Here is a 16,397-nt window from a genome sequence, read left to right on the forward strand (position 1 = left end):
GTTTACAACTCAGCATGTGCGATTGTTAAAGGTCGCTGGCGCTTAGGTAAATTCAGACCAATCAATCGGAAATTGTACAGCTCGGTGAGCTGAACTACAGGCTTTCAAAATGGCGCTGAAAAATACTGATCGCGAATTCCTCACACTAATAGTGTGCGACTCGCATTACTGCGTCGAATCTTATAATAATTCCATGCAGACCTGGATTAAAAATGGTTCCAAAGATGAAAGAGGTTGCACAATCAAGCATAAAAAGCTATGGGAACAGGTAGTTCTTTTACAGAAAGAACTACAAAAGACTCACGTAATACATACGCAGAGTCTTCAACGTGATGGCGTTCACGTTGCAGGGAATTAATTGGCTAACAGAGCCACGGCGGCAGCTGGTCAACCGGCTTCCATAGCTACAAAAAAGCGTTCTAAAAAACAAATAGATGGAGAAACGCTACTAGCAGTAAGAGCCTCAGTGGAAGGCAATTATGCAGCGTTACCTCTAAACAATCCACTCGGAAATACATACATAATTGATGCGAACTCCGTTCCGTTTGCTCAAATCCCTGGAGTGGGGGATAGAGTAATTCCAAACACGAACCGGAGAGTCTTCTTGATTCAAGAAGCACACATGGGATTGGGTCTGAGGCACTAAGAGAGCCTGAAATCTCTAATAGAATTGCAATCAAAATACTGGTGGCCGGGAATGAGCGTGCAAGTTTATAACTTTGCAATGGATTGTCGAGACTACAATAGAGATCGCAGTTATGAACCGGACCAGATATCTCACTGTAGCACAATGAGACCATCCCAGACACCTTTATTAGACAGCATTAGACTGTCTACACGCAGGCGTCCGACCTGACTAATGCGATCCCATAAATATTAAGACGAGATTCATTTGGATGTGGCCCCTGCGCTAGGCTGACGCCAGAACTGTTATAAAAGATTTGCGAGTCTTTATCGGCACACACGCAATTGGCATGCTACATTCTGACCAGGGTCCTGCGTTTAGCTCTCGAGCTTACAAGGAGGTCATGGCTAGCATGGGCATTGCATTGCGATAATCTAGTCCATTCCATCCTGAGGGAAAAGCGGTAGTGGAGAGAAAAAACGTGACATAAAGCAATCTATAACAGCGAGGGTATTAGGTTCGGGTGATGGGTGGGTCAAACATCTAATAAGTGTCCAACTTAGTCTTAACAATCTGCCAAGAAATTCTCTGGGTGGAATCACTCCGTATGAACTTTTGTTTGGTACAAGAATGATAATCGAAGAACTCGATTGTCAGACTTCAGTGGTGAAACAAAAAGCTTTTGATATCAAAGATAGTTTGGCTGTTTTACAGGACTTAGATGAAAAAAGAAGAAGTCTAAGTAACACAAAGCTAAAGCCAACGGCCACTGAAGAGAAACCACCTGTCCCAGCAAGACCTGTCTGGATTCCGAAGATTGGGGATCTGGTCAGAGAAAAAATCGCGGTGAAGAAGGAATTTGGGCCTTCTTACAGAAAAGCAGTAGCTGTCTTAGCTATCAGCGGAACAAGATCAATCGTACTACCGCCCCTTGCTGGTAAAAAGGAGAACCGAGTTGTATCAATCGACCTGGTAAAACCACAACCATGTGGCCAATAATAAGTATTAGGCCCAGTGGACTCCCAAGAAGTAGCAGAAGACCAAACCTTGCTACAATCCAAGAGGTTTAAACTGAGAGACTAATCACATTTGATAAACCTGCAGTGAATAAAAAAGGACTATGCAACAAAGCCATGGAACTTTTGCCTCTTGAAACCCAAATTGCAACAGTTTGTCAAGAAACACCTGTCTACAATGATGTAGCCTCGGACTATTCAAATATGAAAAAGGAAGAAGCAACTACAAAGATTAATAACAATCCTGATGCCATCCAAACAATTGACATAACTGCATCTGGCTACTTTATCAATTTCGATTACATTTCCGATGATCCAAGTGAACATGGAGACAAGCCAGCAAACAAAATTTTCAAAGACAAATTTACAGAACTCTCATCAACTTGGAGAAACATATTACATTTCACTGTGGATTGAACTGTGGATTGTGTTAGGTGTACTTTTCCTCCAGCTCTGGCTCATCTTAGTTTTAAGCTTGGGAAAAATGATTGATGGAAAATATAGTACAATGGAAACAGCAAGTCAGAACATCAACTTGGTTCTTAAACCTCACAGATCCGCTCACGTTGAAAAAAGAGAACTATCATCAGTGAACATCACAGCCATTCCTATACCTGGTGGTGTAGCATGGGACAATACTGGTTACGAAATCTATGGCACGGTTGAACTCTTGAAATATCCACACCAGTTCAAGATTTCTTTGAGTGACTTTGTATCACCTAGTACTTTCTCTGATGATTGGGACTTTGAAAATATTAATAATATGATGTCAGATTTAGAAATGTCAGCAAAATTTACAGAACATGATTATTTACAGGGTTCATCGAATTCTGAAGAAATGTATTGCTTCAATCATTTTGGGCATCATTATTTGCATAAATCTGCTAATCCTAGAAATGTGTTCAGTTATAATCAGTGGGAACATTGTCCAACTCCGCCAAAAGGCAGTTCGAAAACATTTTATGAAAAATTCCCATACTTCTCAGGGTTTAATATCACTGATCCAGAAACGTTTTATTTTAAAATTATGAATAAGACAGGAATGAAAAACACGTTGACAAACACTAAACTGATATATTCTGAAAGGTTTTATGAAAAAATTTCTACATTTGGTTTTGAATTTTGGAAAAACAACATTGAGACAAAAACTGTCTGGGGTACAAAAGAATGGCAGGTACAAGGGTTAGAATTAATATTCAGAGCCTGCACGATCCCAGAACAAATAATGTTCCTGAATGATACCATTCAACAAACAACCTGTCTTGGCCTAGCCAAGATAAAAGATTTAAACAACCCGTCTATACCAAAGCCTATGCCTGATAGAAATAACACTACAGATGAGGGGTTAGACGTGTCCTATATTTTAAAACAAAATAGAACAAATCCTGATTGGAGAAAATGGTTAATCTGGCCCACAGACATTAATAACTGTCAAGATAGATTCCTGAACAAAGTACAGGGGTTCAAAGAGAATAGGCCAGACCCAAGATATTCCCAGAGACAACATCCAGGGATAGTTACAACATACAGTGTAGGAAAACTATGCCTCGAATGGCTACAGAGATTCACACTACCCGAAATTAAGCAACACATGACTTTACTTAAAGAAGGTGCTGACTTGCGAGATTTCTTACTGGGACTCCACAAACAGCGTCAAAAACGTTTCATATACGCCAGTATATACGCAGCTTACAATGAAGCTTGGAAAATAACACAAATTGAAACTGCAGAAAAAATACGAGAAATTGATCGTATTAATTTGGATAAATCACTTTCTGTAGTGGACAATGGGTTAACGACTCTGTCCTCCAGAATTTATTCACTGGACAGCATTGTATCATCTGCTATTGATATAATAGAACAGGATATGCTAATGTTACAACATGGTCAGTCCCAATTACGTTCTATTGTACAGTTAGGCTGGACGTTACAAAATTTGCGTTCAGGCAACGTGCCATGGCGTCTAATCAACACAACGTCATTATTTTCAATCTTTAACCTTACTGACAAACAAATCTCTTTGGCACAAAGAAGGGGAAGACTACACGGTGCTGAGCATTGAAAAACTCGAAAAATTGCCATTGACAATGTCAGAACGACCGGTCATTGAATGGATAATACATGGCACCATCACAATCCCGATAACAACGTTTCAGTTTCAATACTGCCAAAAGTATATACCAGCAGGCCTGTATGAAAGGTTGGGTAAAGGATACATCAAGTCAACCTGGAATTTGCCTTATACACATAGATGTTGGAGTGGGGGCAAGAAAGAAGTATTTCTTAGTGGTAACAACTGTAAAAAATCACTAAGAGGTACACTTCTGTGTCAAGGAATTAACTTGCATGGAGCCTGCGAAGGTTCTTCAAATAAACTTTCATGTCACCTGCACGGCACCCCTTCTACACAGATAGAGCCTTTTTTCAGACAGCTTTCCAACGGCAGCTACGTTCTAAAAAGTGACCACAGCTGTGCCAGGAAAAGCCTATCTCGTGAGCGTTACTTCCATGGTCACTTGTTGTATGCAAGTATTGTATCCAAACAGCAAACCAGACATGGAGGCTTCTTTGAATATCTCTTCTATTCGAATTGATACTTTAAGCAGAATGAAGTCTATTCTTTTACAAACAACTGTGCCTTTAACCTCGTCTAGAGAAACGTATGATCTGCAAGTTGCAAGGACAGCAGCAGAGATACATGCATTATTATCAACAAATTGCCCCGTACATTTCGTAGAAATGTTAAGTCAAATCTCAAACATGTCTGATACCAGCGGCATCGCACATGTATCTAAGACAATTTTTTCGGGACTGCTAGCACCCTTTAAAGCAGTTCTTGGCATCTTCCCGAATTTCGTGCATTCTGTGTTCGGCGGCCTGCCTCTCATCTTGGGACTCGTAGCAGGAATCTTATTTTTGTTCCTTCTGCTCCGATATGGCAAGTCAAGTCACAGACAAAACTCAGGCTACAATGGAAGACACGATCCTAGCAATGCAATACCGAGAGCGGATCACTAAAGTCCTCGGCTTGGCTCGGCTAAGAGATCTGAATACTACCTGTTTTTTTTCATTCAAACCAATCTGGCAAGATTGCATCCTACCTGTTCTACGATGCTTGCTTTGCGGAGAAGTATGCGTGTTAGACGTCTGTCTCACACTCCCATCAACAGTACCTATGGATGTCGGTACTTTGCTTGGTTCGGTAACGGCTCATGCAACGTTTTGTCCCCAGCGGCTACCAATTCTGATGACGGCATTCGTTGAGACCTCACCATTACGATTAGGTGGCGGTGAGGTACGAGATGAAAGTGGCACACAGGTACAACCTTCCGTGACCATTGCTGATCTAAACACCGATGATGGCAATGCATCGCACATATGCACTATTTCCACTTTTTCAAATCTGGCCCAACTTTCACCTACTGTTGTAGACAAATATTTTGCCGGCCTATCTGAGTTAATGTTCTCTCCTAACAACGGGAATAATATTTGAAATAGCGAGCACACAGCGTTCCCTGAACTTTGAATTCGGCCTTCAGTTTTGATAAACAGAACTTCTAAAAAACATTGGGCCTATTTTTCTTCCCGAAAACGAAATTATTTTTCTCCATTTCCCAAAATATTTAGTTTTTTTTGGCACAAGGTACTCTGCTGAAAGTAGAACTATTCTTAGAGAACAAGATTTCTATTTTTAAAATACTTAAAGACAATATTTTGATTTAGCCTCTAGCACATGTACAGTCTTGTATAGATATGTGATGCAATGGTCTCGACCTTCTCTTCTGTATTAAGAGCCATTTCATTAATGTAAATTTCGTGATTCATTCAGTCAACATTCTAAATGAACAAAATATGCATTATTTGAATGATACCACTGCTTGAAAACATACAGTATTATACTCATTTTTCGTGTATACACCATTTCAAATGCAAACTATGTATTTTGGGGTGGGCTGGAAAACACATGCATCGTTATATGTTTAGTATTGCTTAGTATTTAGTAATGATGGACATTATACGTGGAGTGGGTGTTGTGAATGTATCTAGGACCCTAATTAGATTTTCCCGATGTATGCCCTAATGTGGTTATAACAAATCATATCCTTATAAAGGCATAAGAATCATATCCATATTAAGTCATAGCCAATGCAGTCCAAATACGGCAAGGCTACTCCCATAGACTCCTAGAAAGTACAACGCGTTCTAAAACAAACCAAGCCTCCAGCAGCCCGGGAATTCCACCTGCTTCTGTTTTGATTTGTCCTAGAACTCCTGAGAGTCCTGAAAGAACTGCCAGTTCTTAGTGACGTCTTATGTCCAACCTTACGTCAAACTCGGCACTTCCAGGTATAAATATACTAACATCTGCCCTAAGCAACACACAGTGGTTTGGAGCAGATCGGCTATCTACTTGCCTGACGCCCAGCTGACGCAAGTGCCGAAGGAAGCCGACCCTCCCTGCTGACACACTGAGAGAGACGCTGTCTTTTCTCCTGCCGAGAAATCCAGCTCCAGTGTTTCCCTGATACCCTCGCGGGTTACTGGGAGATCGAGTCCTGAGAGAGAGAGATACAAGACCTCCTTCATTCTATACCCAAGGTACGGAGCTGATTAGACCCATAGAGAATTCTTGATTCAGATTCTTGGCAAAAACTGTAACTCATCTACTCCTTCCCTGTACTAGGCTTAGGTTAGGGACACTGGGGTAGGCGTATCTTAGAAACACCAGTTGAGTATACGTTTAGTCATTATTTTATGATTGTATTTTATCCATTTTAAGTATCTTATGGCTTAGAAACCATATAAATGCTTTTACAGTATTATTTCATAATACTCCTTTTACTGTGCGCACTTTACTTTATGACAAGTATTGCAATTGTGGCTTTTCATTTCTCTTGCATGAGAAAGAAGACTGCTCAATAAATAACCCTTTTATTGAAAACGCCCGTCTCTCCATTTCTCTGTATCTCTGGTGAAACGAAGCATGCATGATTGACCGAGTAAAATAGCTATGTATTGTTTCCGCGGCTCTGGAGATGTATTCCTTATTGCAGGGGTAACAAAGTTGTCATGTGATATGGTTGTCAGAAGCTAATCCCTTCTTGTCTATTCAGGAAAGCTAAACACCTTCTTGTTTACTCGAGAAAGTTTCTAGTGACCTCTGAGCCAGCTGGCACACACAATTAAGTCTAACATATTCAATAGAGACCTAGTCGACCTCAGTCCTACGTCTAAACTATTGTTTATGTTATTCCAATGCGCAGAGCCTATTGGGAATATAGGAACTACACTACAATAGAGTGAGGGCAATAGATAAATAGAGGGCGATAGATAGATGGAGGGCGATAGAGAGATAGAGGGCGATAGAGAGATAGAGGGCGATAGATAGATATAGATCGACAGATAGATAGAGGGCGATAGATAGATAGAGGGCGATAGATAGAGGGCGATAGATAGATAGAGGGCAGATAGATAGAGGGCAGATAGATAGAGGGCAGATAGAGGGCGATGGATAGATAGAGGGCGATGGATAGATAGAGGGCGATGGATAGATAAAGGGCGATAGATAGATAGGGTGAGGGCGATAGATAGATAGGGTGAGGGCTATACATAGATAGAGTGAGGGTGATAGATAGATAGAGTGAGGGCGATAGAGTGAGGGCGATAGATAGATAGAGTGAGGGCGATAGATAGATAGAGTGAGGGCGATAGATAGAGTGAGGGCGATAGATAGAGTGAGGGCGATAGATAGATAGATTGAGGGCGATAGAGTGAGGGCAATAGAGTGAGGGCGATAGAGTAAAGCCGATAGATAGATAGATAGATAGATAGAGAGTGAGGGCGATAGAGTGAGGGTGATAGATAGATAGAGTGAGGGCGATAGATAGAGTGAGGGCGATAGATAGAGTGAGGGCGATAGATAGATAGATTGAGGGCGATAGAGTGAGGGCAATAGAGTGAGGGCGACAGAGTAAAGCCGATAGATAGATAGATAGATAGATAGATAGATAGAGAGTGAGGGCGATAGAAAGATAGAGTGAGGGCAATAGATAGATAGAGTGAGGGTGATAGATAGATAGATAGATAGATAGATAGATAGATAGATAGATAGATAGATAGATAGATAGAGTGAGTGAGGGTGATAGATAGATAGAGTGAGGGCGATAGATAGATAGAGTGAGGGCGATAGATTGATAGATAGAGTGAGGGCGATAGATAGATTGATAGATAGATAGTGAGGGCGATAGAGTGAGGGCGATAGATCGATAGAGTGAGGGTGATAGATAGAGTGAGGGCGATAGATGATGTGTGTGGGTGGGTGTGGTTGCGTGTGTGGTGTGTGTGTGTGTGGTTGTGTGTGGTTGTATGTGTGTGTGGTTGTGTGTGTAGTTGTGTGTGTGGTTGGGTGTGGTTGTGTGTGTATGGGTCTGTGTGGCTGTGTGTGGTTATAACATTCGCAAATGTGACACCTATAGCATTTGTAATGCAATATATGTTGTATGTATGTGACTTACATGTATTGATATTACAAATAACAATGGCTTTTATTTTTTTTAAAATAATGAATACTTAAATAAAAGTTATTGTAATTTATAATGGCAATAGCTAAAACTTTTGTAAATAACTTTTGTGAAGATTATGTTCAGTGTATTTTATTGTGATGAAAATCCAAGAAGAGAAGTGAAATATTAACATATTTTTGTTACATTTGTAATAAAGCTTGAAACATTGAGAGAACATATTTGAACCAGTTGTTGTTGAATGGTTGCACAGATTGGTGCTGTGGTGGCGCTGATTGATGTTGTGATGGCAAACGAGTGATGCTGTGGTGTTCAGTGATGCTGTGGTAGCGCAAAGTGATGTTGTGGTGCCCCTGAGTGATGCTGTGGTGGTGCTGAGTGATGCTGTGTGCTATGTTGTGTTTTGCTATCCTATGTTTTGTTTTGTTATGCTATGCTATGTTTTGATATCCTATGCTTTGATTTGTTATGCTGTGTTATGTTATGCTATGCTATGTTTTGCTATGATATGCTTTGTTATGCTATGTTTTGTTATGATATGCTATGTTTTGTTGTGTTTTATTATGCTATGCTTTGTTTTGCTATGCTATGTTTTGTTGTGTTTGGTATGCTATTATATGTTTTGTTTTGCTATGCTTTGTTGTGTTTTGCTATGTTTTGTTATGCTATGTGTTGTGTTTTGTTATGCTATGTTTTGTTATGCTATGCAATGTTTTGTTATCCTATGCTTTGTTTTGTTATGCTATGCTATGTTTAGTTTTGCTATCCTATGCTTTGTTATGCTATGTTTTGTTATGCTAAGCTATGTTTTGTGGTGTTTTGCTATGCTATGCTTTGTTATGCTATGCTATGTTTTGTTATGCTATGCTATGTTTTGTGGTGTTTTATTATGCTATGCTATGTTTTTCTATGCTATGTTTTGTTATGCTATGTTGTGTTTTGTTATGCTATGCTATGTTTTGTTGTGTTTTATTATGCTATGTTTTTCTATGCTATGTTTTGTTATGCTATGCTAAGCTTTGTTTTGTTATGCTATGTTGTGTTTTGTTATGATATGCTATGTTTTGTTGTGTTTTATTATGCTATGCTTTGTTTTGCTATGCTATGTTTTGTTATGCTATGCTTTGTTGTGTTTTGCTATGTTTTGTTATGCTATGTGTTGTGTTTTGTTATGTTATGCTATTTTTTTATGCTATGCAATGTTTTGTTATCCTATGCTTTGTTTGTTTGTTATGCTATGCTATGTTTAGTTTTGCTATCCTATGTTTTGTTATGCTAAACTATGTTTTGTTGTGTTTTGCTATGCTATGCTTTGTTATGCTATGCTATGTTTTGTTATGCTATGCTATGTTTTGTGGTGTTTTATTATGCTATGCTATGTTTTTCTATGCTATGTTTTGTTATGCTATGTTGTGTTTTGTTATGCTATGCTATGTTTTGTTGTGTTTTATTATGCTATGCTATGTTTTTCTATGCTATGTTTTGTTATGTTTTGTTATGCTATGCTAAGCTTTGTTTTGTTATGCTATGTTGTGTTTTGTTATGCTATGCTATGTTTTGTTATGCTATGCTATGTTTTGTTGTGTTTTATTATGCTATGCTATGTTTTTCTATGCTATGTTTCGTTATGCTATGTTTTGTTATGCTATGCTAAGCTTTGTTTTGTTATGCTATGTTGTGTTTTGTTATGCTATGCTATGTTTTGTTTTGTTTTCTTATGCTCTGCTGTTTTGCTATGCTATGTTTTATGTATGCTATGTTTTGTTGTGTTTTGTCATGCTATGTTTTGTTATGCTATGTTTTGTTATGCTATGCGATGTTTTGTTTTGCTATGCGATGTTTTGTTTTGCTATGCTTTGTTATGTTATGCTATGCTTTGTTATGTTATGCTTTGCTTTGTTATGCTATGTTTTGTTGTGTTTTGTTATGCTATTTTGTGTTTTGCTATACGTTTTGTTTTGCTATCCTATGCTTTGTTTTGTTATGCTATGTTTTGCTATCCTATGCTTGTTTTTTTATGCTATGTTGTTATGCTATGCTGGTGAGGGGTGTGAGGGTTAGTGAGGGTGAAAGGGTTGTGAGGGTGAGGGGGGTGTGAGGGTGTATGAGGGTGAGTGAGTGTGTGTGAGGGTGTGTGAGGGTGAGGGGGTGTGAGTGTGAGGAGGTGTGAGAGTGTGTGAGGGTGAGGGGGGGGGTGAGTGAGGGTGAGAGGGTGAGGGTGTGTGAGGGTTAGGGTGTGTGAGGATTAGGGGGTGTGAGGGTGAGTGGGAATGAGGGTGAATGAGGGTGTGTGAGAATGAGGGTGTGTGAGGGTGTGAGGGTGAGGTGTGTGAGGGTGTGTTAGGGGGTGTGGGGGTGTGAGGGTGAGTGAAGGGGTGTGAGGGCGAGGGGGTGTGAGGGTGAGGGGGTGTGTGAGGGTGAGGGATGGGTGAGGATGAGGGGGTGTGAGGGTGAGGGGGGGTGAGGGTGAGGGGGTGTGAGGGTGAGGCGGTGTGAGGGTGAGGGGGTGTGAGGGTGAGGGGGGCTGAGGGTGAGGGGGTGTGAGTGTGAGGAGGTGTGAGTGTGTGTGAGGGTGAGGGGGGGTGAGTGAGGGTGAGAGGGTGAGGGTGTGTGAGGGTTAGGGTGTGTGAGGATTAGGGGGTGTAAGGGTGAGTGAGAATGAGGGTTTAATGAGGGGGTGTGAGAATGAGGGTGTGTGAGGGTGTGAGGGTGAGGTGTGTGAGGGGGTGTGGGGGTGTGAGGGTGAGTGAGGGGGTGTGAGGGCGAGGGGGGTGTGAAGGTGAGGGGGTGTGTGAGGGTGAGGGGTGGGTGAGGATGAGGGGTTGTGAGGGTGAGGGGGTGTGAGGGTGAGGGGGTGTGAGGGTGAGGGGGGGTGAGGGTGAGGGGGTGTGAGGGTGAGGGGGTGTGAGGGGGAGGGGAGTGGATGAGGGTTTGAGGGTTTGAGTGACGGGGGTGAGGGTGAGGGGGTGTGAGGGTGAAGGGTGTGAGGGTGAGGGTGTGTAACTGTGAGGGTGTGTGAGTGTGAGGGGGTGAGAGGGTGTGTGAGGGTGAGTAATGGTGTATGGTCTGAAAGGTGCTTGTGAATTTCTGAAAGGTAAACACAAGGAAACAGAAACCTTGCACAAATACATATACATTGCACCTATCACTATACTCTAACTATAGACTCGTTTGTGGAGGATTAGAATGGTTTATCCTTGACTTTTGTAGAACTGAAAATTAAGGAGCACTGTAAACATCCTACTGATCCATGCTCTTAGCAGTATACATACAAGCTGGAAACCGAATACCTTGTACACAGAATTCATTAAACAGGCCTCAAAAACTGATAACAGATATTTTAGAAACAGAAACAGGTCTCCATGAATGTGGGGAAACAAAAGGGGCGAAAATATTTGCCTGCATTTGAGACAATGTAATTTAAAATAAGTAGGGTGTATGAATATTGAGGTGGAGCAGTGTAAAAAAAAGGGTACAGAATGCAGCGAAACAGTGGGTGGAGTTTGTTTGGAAAAAAAGACACCTGGGGCACGGTGGGGATGCTGAGGAAGGGTCCAGTCATGCAGATGTGACTGAGTGATGGTTGTGCTGCATAGGGAGTGAAAAGGGGTGCGGTGTGTAGAGCGAACGATAGGGAGCAGTGCACGGGCACCGGTTGAAGTTGAGCAGAGGAAAGGCAGCGCTGGGAGGGGGGCCTGAGCAACCATGCCAGCATTCCGATGCATGAGCAGATGGTCCTATTTATGACCTGCGGAGCGCGTGAAGTGGCTGCTAGCAAATGGAATCAAAGCGGCCGCGGTCGCTGTCGCTTTGATGTTCTTGTCTTGTCTTGTTTTGCTTTGTGGGATGGGTAGGGGGAGCGAATTCCTGTGCACGCGCCTGGCTCATATGAACTGTAAGCGATCCGCAGTGAATAGACTTTTGAAAGCAGCTTACTAGAATCTCGCCGAAAACAATGCTTACGCATTGCTTCAGCGAGACCTAAAAAAGTACGCCAAATCAGAAACTACATCAGCACATTACATAAACCCAAGTTACTAACCCTGTCATTCTAAGCACACGCTTGTTTATAAATAACCCAATTCAGTTGGTATCACCTATCCTAATCAATATATTTATTCATAATTTAACAAACTCATTAGGTATCACTCCACTCTAAGCACTATATTTTTGTTCAGGACTGTTCCAACTCACTAGGTTTCACACCACCCTAAGTGGTGTATTTTATTCACAACTCTCCCCTCACCTGATGCACTTAGTACCACCTTATCCTAACGAATATATGTTTTTGACGGATGATCCAACTCACTTCCTTTCAAAATACACACTTGTAAGCACTACTTTCTATTCAGGTCTGACTCCAACTCACTTGGTGGCACACTATCCTAGGCACTTAGTTTATTCAGGATCGACAAAACTCATTTGGCACCACACCATCCTAAGCACTACATTTGGCTCATGACTAACCCAATTCACTTGGTATTGCAGCATCCTAAAATCTATATTTTATTCAGATCATCCCTACCTTGTGTAGTCCTTTACTATCCTAAGCACCATATTTTACTCTGAACCCGACTTATTTAGTTCCACACTATCCCAAGCAGTACATTCAGACGTTACTGGAGTCATTTGCTACCACGCCATCCTAAGCACTACATTTTATACAGACCCTATCACCTAAGCGCTACACTTTACTCATCACTTTCCTGACACATCTGGTACCACACCATCCTATGCACTGCAATTTGTTTAGGAATAACCTTCCTCACTTAGTATCACAGCATCTCAAGCACTACACTTTATTTTTTCAAGGACTAACCCTACTCACTTGGTACCAAATTATCATAAGTACTTCATTTTATTCAGAACTCTCCCAACTCATTTAGTACCACAGTATCCTAAGGACTATATTTATTGAAGACGGACCCAATTCAGTGGGTATTACACTACACTATCCTAGGCACCATCTTTTATTCAGGACTGCCCCAACTCACTAAGTACCAGGTTTAAAATCTGGTACTCCTTCGGGAGAAACAAGGACCATATCTGATCCATGAACTACTGGAGGCATGGCCTCAGTATTGTATGGCAGTTTATTATGCTCTGCCCAGGAACCTTTTTTCGGACATAAAAGTGTTTGCAGAAACAAAGTATTATGCATTATTTTGAAATTAGGAAAATATTATGCGATTGAAGCAAGATCAAAATTGAGATATGTGGCTATTCGGGAACCATGAACTCTAAAAGGACCAGTCAATACTACGGAAACGCATACATTTTAGAAACCCAAATCAAACATTTTACTTTGAAGTGAGAAGTAATGCACATTGCCATTTAAAATGTTTTGTTGCAGTGGCATGAGCATGCTAAATCAAAAATATAGCCAAACAGTATATACCAAAGCATACTATTTCATTTTCGAGGAACACCAAAACATAAGTATAGTCAACACAATTGAATTTACCTTTATAATTCTTCACCGTCTGAACCGTCACATCATTACACCTGAAACAGAACACAAACTGTCTTTCTATTACCTAAAAAATAACAGTTTACAGGATCAGAAGGAACGTCAAATGCAGCCTGGTATTAGAAAGGAATTACTTTTATCAAATGAGCTCCGGTGAAACCGTAAGCAATTGGAGTTCTACTCACAATAAAAGCTCAGTTATATATAATAAGGAAAATGCTACTTACCAGTATGCATCTGTTCTTGGCATGTATAGCTGCCGAGTAGTACACTTAGCATTAGATCGCCACCTGGTTTTGGGCTCAGATGATTGCATGTGGTTGTCTTCTTGGAAGAAGTCTTTGTAGTCACGAGATAGGTGACTCCTGCCTTGGACAATAGTGCGCATGGGAATCGGCTCCATCCTTAGATTGTTTTGCGCGATGATGGGAAATGATGGAGTTAGTAGAAGTAAAGAAAAGATATCCATGCGTGTGCATCTAATTAAGATAAACTGGAACAGATACAGGTCCCGGGGAGGCGGGAGGGCTTGTACTAATCTGCAGCTCCACATGCCAAGAACAGATGCATACTGGTAAGTAGCATTTTCCGTTCGATGCATATGAGATGCAGATAGTACACTTAGCATTGATTGTGCAGCAGTGTCTCCCCTAGCGGTGGTCACCTGTATCTGTTGCAGTTGTTTGAAAAAGAGTCTTAAAGACAGCTTGGCCTACTGCAGCTTGCTGCTTGGCTAGCACATCAACACAGTAGTGTTTAGTGAAGGTGTGTTTTGTAGACCATGTTGCTGCTTTGCAAATGTCCTCTAGGGGGATGTTTCCTAAGAAAGCCATAGAGGCTCCTAGTTTGCGTGTTGAGTGCGCTCTAGGAGGAACTGTTAATGTACGTTTTGCTTTTTGATAGCATATTTGTATACATTTTACAATCAACCTTGCAATTCCACCTTTAGAGATGGGGTTGCCTTTGTGCGGTGGAGAGAAAGACACAAACAAGTGTTTTGTTTTTCTAAAAGACTTAGTTCTATCTATATAGTAGAGAAGAGCTCTTTTAATATCTAATGTGTGTAGAGCCCTTTCTGCCACAGAGTCTGGGTTTTGGAAAAACACAGGTAACTTGACAGATTGGTTTAAATGAAAAGGAGTTATGACTTTTGGAAAGAATTTTGGAATAGTTCGTAAGACCACTTTGTTGCGATGTAGTTGTAAAAAGGGTTCTTGTATTGTAAATGCTTGTATCTCATTTACTCTTCTAAGGGAGGTAATGGCAATAAGGAAAGCTGTTTTCCATGTAAGGAATTGTAGTTCACATTTATATAAAGGCTCGAAAGGGGGTCCGATGAGTCTTGTAAGAACAACGTGTAGGTTCCATACTGGAGAAGGTAGCGACCTGGGAGGCATGATTGTCTTTAATCCTTCCATAAATGCTTTAATTGCAGGCACTCTGAAAAGAGACAAATGTCTATTTTGTAAATATGCTGCAATTGCTGCAAGATGTAAGCGTATGGATGAATATGCGAAGTTACACCTTTGTAAATGTAAAAGGTAACAAATGATATTCTGGATGGAAGCATCCAGGGGATCAATTTGGTTATTGTTGCAGTAAATGGCAAACCTCTTCCATTTAGCAGCATAGCAAGCTCTGGTAGTGGGTCTCCTGGCCTTTTTAATAATGTTCATACAGTCTGGTGGTAGGTTAAGATAACCAAACTCTAAGACTTCAGGAGCCAGATCGCCAAATTCAGTTAATTTGGGTCTGGATGTCTGATGTCTCCATGGTTCTGTATTAGCAGGGATGGAGTCAGTTGTAGCTTTTGGTGTGGAACTAGAGACAGCTTTAGTAGTGTGGTGAACCACGGTTGGCGTGCTCATGTGGGAGCTACTAGGATTACTTAGAGAATCTGTTGTTTGAGCTTCCGTACTACTAGTGGTATTGGCGGAAAAGCGTACGCAAATCTGCCTGACCAGTTCATCCATATTGCATTGCCCTTGGACTGCGGGTGTGGAAACCTGGCAGCGAAGGTTGGGCATTTTGTGTTTTCTTGTGTGGTGAACAGATCTATGTCTGGATGACCCCACTTGCGAAAGAATGGTTGAAGAACCTGTGGATGTAGTTTCCATTTGTGAATTTGTTGTGTCTGCCGACTCAACAGATCTGCTATCTGATTGTCAACAGATATAGGTTTTGTGGAATGGCCCATCTCCAAATGTCTTGTGCAAGCTGGGACAGTGGTAGAGAGTGTGTCCCCTCCTTGTTTTTGTATATAATACATGGCTGTCATGTTGTTCGTCCGGAACAAGACAGCTTTGTTCTGTACTTGTACTTGGAATGTTTTGAGTGCTAAGAATATTGTTAGTAGCTCTAGATGGTTGATATGGAACAATTTTTGTTGACTGTTCCATTGTCCTTGAGTTGTGTGATGTAGGAGATGGGCTTCCCATCCTGTGAGGGATGCGTTTGCTGTGAGCACTAGTTGTGGAACAGGTTCGAGGAATGGCCGCCCTTTTGTCAAGTTTTTGGTGTTCCACCACTGCAGAGAGCGATGTGTGCGGCTGTCTACCAACACCAGGTCTGTTAGCTGACCTTGAGCCTGGTTCCACTGTTGTGCTAGGCATTCCTGTAACTGACACATTTGCAGTCTTGCATTTGGCACTATGAAGATGCAAGATGCCATCATGCCTATTAGTCTCATGAACACTCTGGCTTGCAGAGAGTGTTGCTGTTGAAAGACTGTGACTAAGGCTTGAATGCTCCGTATCCTTGCTGGA

General features: G+C 41.3%; 1 protein-coding gene across 1 annotated transcript in view; it reads right to left on the reverse strand.

The window, feature by feature from the left end:
* LOC147748533 (E3 ubiquitin-protein ligase TRIM39-like) overlaps window positions 1-16,397 on the reverse strand; it is a 160,803-nt gene that overhangs the window by 21,886 nt on the left and 122,520 nt on the right. The window contains exon 5 of the mRNA XM_086962915.1: window positions 13,627-13,667. Coding sequence (XP_086819041.1) covers window positions 13,627-13,667 — 41 coding nt within the window. The remainder of the gene's footprint in view (window positions 1-13,626; window positions 13,668-16,397) is intronic.

This window comes from Lissotriton vulgaris, chromosome 1_1, assembly GCF_964263255.1.
Source record: "Lissotriton vulgaris chromosome 1_1, aLisVul1.2, whole genome shotgun sequence".
Lineage (NCBI taxonomy): Eukaryota > Metazoa > Chordata > Amphibia > Caudata > Salamandridae > Lissotriton > Lissotriton vulgaris.